The sequence below is a fragment of the Pinus tabuliformis genome, chromosome 9 (genome assembly GCF_031772625.1).
Source record: "Pinus tabuliformis cultivar Carrire ecotype Pingquan chromosome 9, CPIR1, whole genome shotgun sequence".
Lineage (NCBI taxonomy): Eukaryota > Viridiplantae > Streptophyta > Pinopsida > Pinales > Pinaceae > Pinus > Pinus tabuliformis.
In genome coordinates this window covers 605,654,536-605,661,677 of record NC_142307.1, presented here as the reverse complement: position 1 = coordinate 605,661,677, position 7,142 = coordinate 605,654,536, and the positions used below count along the sequence as shown (strand labels likewise).

Genomic DNA, 7,142 nt, shown 5'->3' with positions numbered 1-7,142 from the left:
TAAGAGAGAAACTATATGTGGGTAGAACCATCAATTTGATGTAGTCTACACCTAACAGAGTCATAGATCTTAGTGACGATGCAATCAGGTAGATTTCAAGTAAAGAAAAAGGGTCTTGTGTAGGAATAAAATGATGATTGAGGATACAAAAAAGAAGAGATAACTATGAGGAAAATTTTTGCAAGAGATAGAGGACCCATGGATGTGTGTCTATGAAGATTTTTTTTTCCTAGGGAGTATGATTTAGGAGCATCGACATCAAGGTTACAATTGAGTCAGGAACCCAGGAGATTGAGGACGATGAAAATTAGAGTGGTGATATAGAGTAAGAGGGATATGTATGCAAATTTTGATGGAAGAATGGTTGATGAAGCATGTATGAGAATAAGTTTTCTAGAGAACTAGTGGATATAATGACTGACAACCCATTTATTCTAGTAGATGGTGATTCTTTCATATGTACTTCAACTAATATTTATGTAGGTACACTATGATAGTAGAGAAGATCAAGAAGGAAGAAGACCAAATAACTATTAAAGATGAAGAAAAAGGACAACAAAGGCAAATAACGAGAAAGGACTAATTTAATGAAGAATGCTCGTTAAAGAGGAGACATAAAAAAATAGTACCTATTTGTAATTTTTAATGGATGATATTATGAATATTCTAATAGTGTATGCATATTCTAGAAATTCTATGTAAGAGAAAGTGGTCCAAGATAGGGTAGTCCCTACTACTCAAGTGGAAATTATGCTTTTAGAAAATTTGCAAAGTAATATATGAAGTGGAAAAATTAATTGTCTACGAAGGGGAAAGAACTTGCATACTTTTTTGGTAGGTAGTAACCACAACTAAGTCTCCTACTTGTTAAAGTGTTGAAAGGCACATAAATAAGGGTGGGAAGTTACTCTTGGTAAGTATATTTATTTACATCTTGGTCCTATCTATCTTTTATACAAATACTTGATGGTAAATATGTAATTTATGTGAGTACGAGCTATTTTCGAAGAATTTAATTTTAGATGGTTTTCCTATGAAGCTTAATAATGAAAATTTATTCCACAAATATCTAAAAATCATGGCATAAATAATGCAACTGCATTTAAAAATTATGGCAAAAAAATATGAGGGAATTATCCACATGGCATTTTAGTGTAAAAAGGCTACAATAAGTCCTTCAATTTATGGTCCAATCAAATGCTTGAAAAATAATTTCTTCAATAATATTGAAAAATAAATATTCCTTTTCCAAAGTTAAATATTATAACTTGTATTGGTCAATGCTAAACTAATAGTGATCAACAACAAATTGATTGATAGAGTCCTGCCTTGAGGTGGAGAAAATCTAGCAAATATAGAGATGAATATTGTTGAAAAAATCATGGATGAAAGAATGGATAGATCATAGGAGATAGTTAGGGAGATATTACTGGATATATTTAAGGAAATAATTAAAACTAACTAGATAATTATGATGCATTTTTTATGTTCACATATAGTTATAAATACAAATTCCCTTAACAGAGAACTACATCATGCTCCTAATATCCCTTTCTTTTTGAGGGTGTGTCTTTTTGTGTCTGTTGCCTAGTTACATCAATCACAAATCTCCTAATTTCTCTATATGTAGAAGGAAAGAAAGAAAATAAATAAATAAATAATATTGAGTAATATATGATGATCATGACCCTAATGATAAAGGAAAACACTCACTAATACCTATATGGTTTACCCAACCTTAACAAGGTATTCTTTAACATTTTATTTTTATAATAAAAAAGAAGTGTGAGAAGAATTCCTAAATAAACATATCTTTATTGATTTAAAAGATCAAGAAGATTAGTAGTGTGACAAATATTTTGAATATTAGATTGAGTGTGAGTATGAAATGGAAAATTGAAGAAAAAATGTTTTTCATCTTCAACCCTCTTAGGATCCCATAGGTGAAACCCATTCATCCCATGGGATTTTGGGAATTGGAAGATGTTTAGTTTCACTCTGAAGTTGATGAGAATTTGTTATTATCTTGGCAATGTTCATTTTCTTCTTAACACTAGTCAATATAGAAAGACAATTTTGGTTTTTTAGATTGGGGTTAATCACCTTCGTATAATATCTTAGTTTTCTTTTTCCTTCAAGCTCTTCATTGTCCCATAATTTCTCCTTAAATTTGGAAGTAATAATATTTTTAATATTGTATGGGTTCTGCAAGATGATCTCTTCCTTTATTTCCCAATGACCCAACCATGATTAGGCATCCTTATGCATCCTTATGCCTCCTTATGCCTCCCCATTTTGAGTACAAGGTGGGGGTTTTGGGTCGAGCTAGAAGCAATTTTAGGAACCTCTTCGCATTCATGTGGTATAATTTCTTCTTATACATAAGATTCCTAGTAAATTGTCCTTTCAATGGGGTAAGGCTTGTAGGTGGACATGGTAGGGAGTATGTCGTTTAATCTTAAGGTTCTAGGGTATAAACTACTTTTGGATTTCTTCAATCTTCCTCCAAGAGTTTTTGAATATACATCCATGTAAAATACCAATAAATACTAGAGTTTCAAAAAAGAACTTTTTTAATCTTAAATCCTAATATTTATCTATTTATAATAATTTTTAATTTTATATATATATGAATGAAGGAGTTTTCTTTAGTACTATATTTTGGACTTTTGGGTGCCGTGGAAAAATTTGAGGTGAAATCTTGATTTGCGTTATTTAAACTGGTTTTTTTGACTATATATATGGATTCAACACCCTCAAAAACTCCTAGTGCACTTTGATTGTGCAGGGGTTACCTATCAAGCTTGTGATTTCAATAAATTCCTGTGGAATTTTAGAGAAATTAGATCCAAGAAACCCACCTGAAAAACATCCAAAAAGCCTCACTAAAGTCAACTCAAATGAAGAGTATTATTATTTTCTACAATGATTTTATTAGAATAGAATATAAAGGTTAATAAATAGGTGAAAAATGGAAAATATTTAGTATAATAATTGAAATTTTTATTAATAGTTATATGTCAATTTAGTTTAAAATGTATGTATAAAAATGTAAAAATTTCATTAATCATTTTGTAGAAATATGACTAAATTAATGAACTCCACATTAACACATTTATATTATTAATTATTTTATGATTTAAAAAAAAAAAAAAAAAATCACTGATTCCCAATATGTTTTAGAATGTAAATTTTGTTATCTTTAAAATATTTTAATTTAATTATATTTTAAATTATATTTTTAAGTTTTTAAAATTAAAATTTAAAAAAACAAATATTAAGGTTTTTTATTGGTGACAAGGTGTTTTGTTAAGGCATTGGATGGAGTAAAGGTTCCTAGTTGGAAACTTTATGGGTAAAAATCTAATCATGCTAAGGGATGATGTAAGGAGCATGATTTTGAAAATTTAAAAGATCCTCAAATGTAGAAATGAGTCTTTGGAATTAATCACATTGGATTAAAAATTTATTTATTTATTTATTTTATTATTATTATATAAATTGATAGTTAATCTAGTTTTCAACCAAATGTATATTGAATAGGTCAACCCTAATAAATAATATTATATAAATTAATTATTCTGACATAATATTATTATATAAATTGATAAATAGTTTATAATATCGATATAAAATATTTAATTATTACATAATAGATGGTTTATAACTAAATATTAAATAATTTAACAAATATCTCTTTATCAAGTATTCTTAAATAATTTTTTCTTTCCTCAGTAATGATTTCACCAATGGCTAATTTTAAATGCCTAACCCCGAACAATGATGCATCCCTACTATTTATTCTTTGAGATCAATTGATTTCTCACCTTGTCCTCTGGATGAACCACATTAGTTGGTTCGAAACCTCGACCCAATCCTACTGATGTGATTAATCCTAAAAACTGATTTCTACATTATAAATAACAAAAGTATAAGATCCTTAATGATAACTACTCAAACCAAATTAAATATACTAATCATCTCCATACTCACATAACTTAATAAACTATATATAAATATATAATATTTTAATTTAATTAAATATTATACTCCCGTGACTTAATAAACTACACATATAAATATATAATATTTCAATTTAATTAAATACTATTAAATTTTGATATTACTTTTTTATTTGTTTTAAATTGTTATTACTAAAGATTTATTTTCAAATTTTATATAAAGTAGGTTATACCTTACATTTATGAGATGAAAATCTATAAATTCTAATTCCATATTTATGGAAAGGATTGAAGGATTTTTAACAATCAATGACGTCTGATGACTGTGTATCCCATTGTTGATTTTACTAATATACTAATCCTCTATATGTTTATATTTATATATGATTTATAATAAGTCAAGTCAGTTTGCATTTTCAATAATGACTAATGACTGCCTATACATTGCCCTGTATCTCATTGCAAGTTCGTGTTTATGTATGATTATCTCTAGCCGCTTCAGACCCGTGATTCTTCTGTTGCGAAGCCAAAAATTTGGCCATGGCTGCTATTATCACTGAAGTGGCTGCCAATACGGTCAGTAGCGCTATTTCTGCACTCATCCGACAAATAGATGATGTTATTCGGTTGGATGAGAACCGTCAGCTTCTAGAAGGGCAGTTAAATCGTATGAAGACTCTTTTACTCGACGTTAGAGATGAATTTCAAGATCGGCAAAAGACGCCCCCTCAATCTCTGCAAAATTGTCTGCGAAGGATGCAAGATGCAGTTGGAAAAGCAGGAGAGCTGATCGATTGCTCTCGAAGGCGGCAGCGGTGTATCAGTTGCCTCCTTTGCAAGCCTAAACTTTCTACAGAAATCCGAAAGTGGAAAACAACTTTTGATGAGCTCTTTCACAATCTTCAGACAGACTTCTCTGTGTTTCACAGTGCTCAACAGATTGCGTCCGCGGCGCCACAACAGGCGAATCTACTGCTTCAAGACGAACCGGACACCGGACTGGTAGGGTTGGAAATTAGATCCGCTGAAATACGACTTGAGAGGTGGCTTACAGAGGCCCCCGGCGATCGGATATTTGCTTTATATGGGATGGGTGGGGTTGGCAAAACAGCGTTGCTAAAAAAGGTCTACAACACCTACAAGGTATGTGGTGTTTTTTATCATGTGATTTGGGTTGCAGTTGCCCAATTTTCCATTCTGGAGTTGCAGAGTCGTATGGCTTCTGCAATCAATTTAGACCTCAGTGCCTATTCTTATAATGATGTTGATTCGCGGAAGATGAAGCTGTCGGCACATCTGAGGACGAAGAAATTTTTCCTAATTTTAGACGATTTGTGGAGCGCAGTCACTCTGAAAGAACTGGGCGTGGAATTTGGCGAGAACAAAGGGAGCAAAGTTGTATTCTCTACTCGAAATAGAGATCTGATTCCAGAAATGAATGCAGACCAGTCCATGCAAATACAGCCACTGCCAAGAGAGGAAGCCCGGGAATTGTTTTGCAAAGTAGCTTTCAAAGACGGGCATGTTCCTGACGAGATAGAGCATATTGCTAGAGTCGTCGCGGAGGAGTGTAAAGGGTTGCCCTTGGCTATAAATGTCATAGCTTCAACAATGATTGGCAACCGGGCTGTAAATGAGTGGAACCTTGCTTTAAGGCAGATTCAGACTTTGGATTCAAATTTTCCAATGACTCATCCTCGCATTGATCGAGATCTGTATCAGCGATTGAGATGGAGCTACGATTGTTTACCCCATGCTCATTTGAAGGCCTGCTTTCTGTATTGTGTGATGTTTCCTGAAGACTGGAACATTCCGGTGCACATTATATCGCAGATCTGGATCGCAGAAGGTATAGTAAAGAGCAAAGATATCGACTTCTTAATGGATACTGCGCACAGCTATGTAAAGTTACTTGCAGATCGTTCCTTAATCCACTTGCGAGCAGTTGGTGGATCCAGTTATTGGGGCTTTTCTTTTGGAGTTCACGATGTTGTGCGGGACATGGCAATTTATGTGGCAGAGAGAGAGGAGAATTTTGCATCCATGGCAGGTCAACATTGCCCCAATGTTGACTCTCTTTTTCCCGACATCGAGAGTCGCGATAATTGCAGGAGGCTCTCCCTTCTTGGTAGCGATATTACGTCTCTACCAAACAAGGAATTGAGATGTCCAAAGTTGGTCAGCCTATTTCTAATATACAACCTTGAATTAAAGGAGATTCCGGAAGCATTTTTGCTTGACCTCGTCTTTCTGAGGGTGTTATGTTTAGGTCACACGGGACTACAATTATTGCCAAAATCATTGTGGCAATTGAAACAACTTGAATTTCTTGGTCTGAACTATATTCAAATTGAATATGTGCATTCAGGCATTGGCAATCTTTCAAACCTTCAGTTTTTACATCTCAGTGGATGTAAGAGGTTAAAATCATTGCCATGTGAAATGAGAGATCTTAAAAATCTCAAATTTCTGGATCTCAGCGGATGTCATAATTTAGAATCATTGCCATCTGAAATCGCAGAACTCAAAGAGCTCAAATATCTGAATCTCAAGGGCTGTCGTAAGTTACAGGTGATTCCTCCTGATATCAGACTGCTTACAAATTGTGAAATTCTGCGGTAGAGAAGAGGGACAGGTGATTCCCCGTGAGCTTAAATTGCTCTCAAATTTTCGCGTTCATGTTTGTAATGGAAATTTTAATATAAAAGTATGTGATCGTAATTTTTTGTTCGTAAAATTTTATTGTGCAAAATACATTTTTTATATAAGTAAATACATTTTCAATTATATTTATATATATAATGTTTATAATTTATAAGATTTATATATTATTTTTAATTCAATTGATTTAATAATTAAAAATATGTATTTGTTAATAACAATTATAAAATCAAATTTTTTTGATTAGCTGTAGTTTAATGACACTGTTTTTTATTAGTTTTTTTACTCTCAAAGTAATGGAAATTTCGGTTATATTTTGAGAAAATCTGACAAATTTTTTTGTAAATCTAAATTATAGTGGTTAAAGTTCAAATTTTTAGGTCTTTTAGATGATTTTGATGGTGCTGAATCCATTTCCACCATTAAAAACAAGATTTAAACACTGCTTTTACATGATTTTTTGAAAAAAATTTGAAATTCCAACCACTTTACTGACCAATTCCTCCATGTAAACCACTC

General features: G+C 32.1%; 1 protein-coding gene across 1 annotated transcript; it reads left to right on the top strand.

Annotated features, from left to right (window-relative positions):
• Positions 1 to 4,502: 4,502 nt before the first annotated feature.
• On the top strand, positions 4,503 to 6,584 carry LOC149150041 (disease resistance protein UNI-like). The gene has a single exon (XM_089442678.1). It carries the CDS (start codon positions 4,503 to 4,505, stop codon positions 6,582 to 6,584), a length of 2,082 nt encoding a protein of 693 aa, XP_089298804.1.
• Positions 6,585 to 7,142: the final 558 nt, after the last annotated feature.

Excerpts from the sequence above, each read along its gene's own strand:
- LOC149150041 (XM_089442678.1), top strand. The coding sequence starts at position 4,503 with ATGGCTGCTATTATCACTGAAGTGGCTGCCAATACGGTCAGTAGCGCT.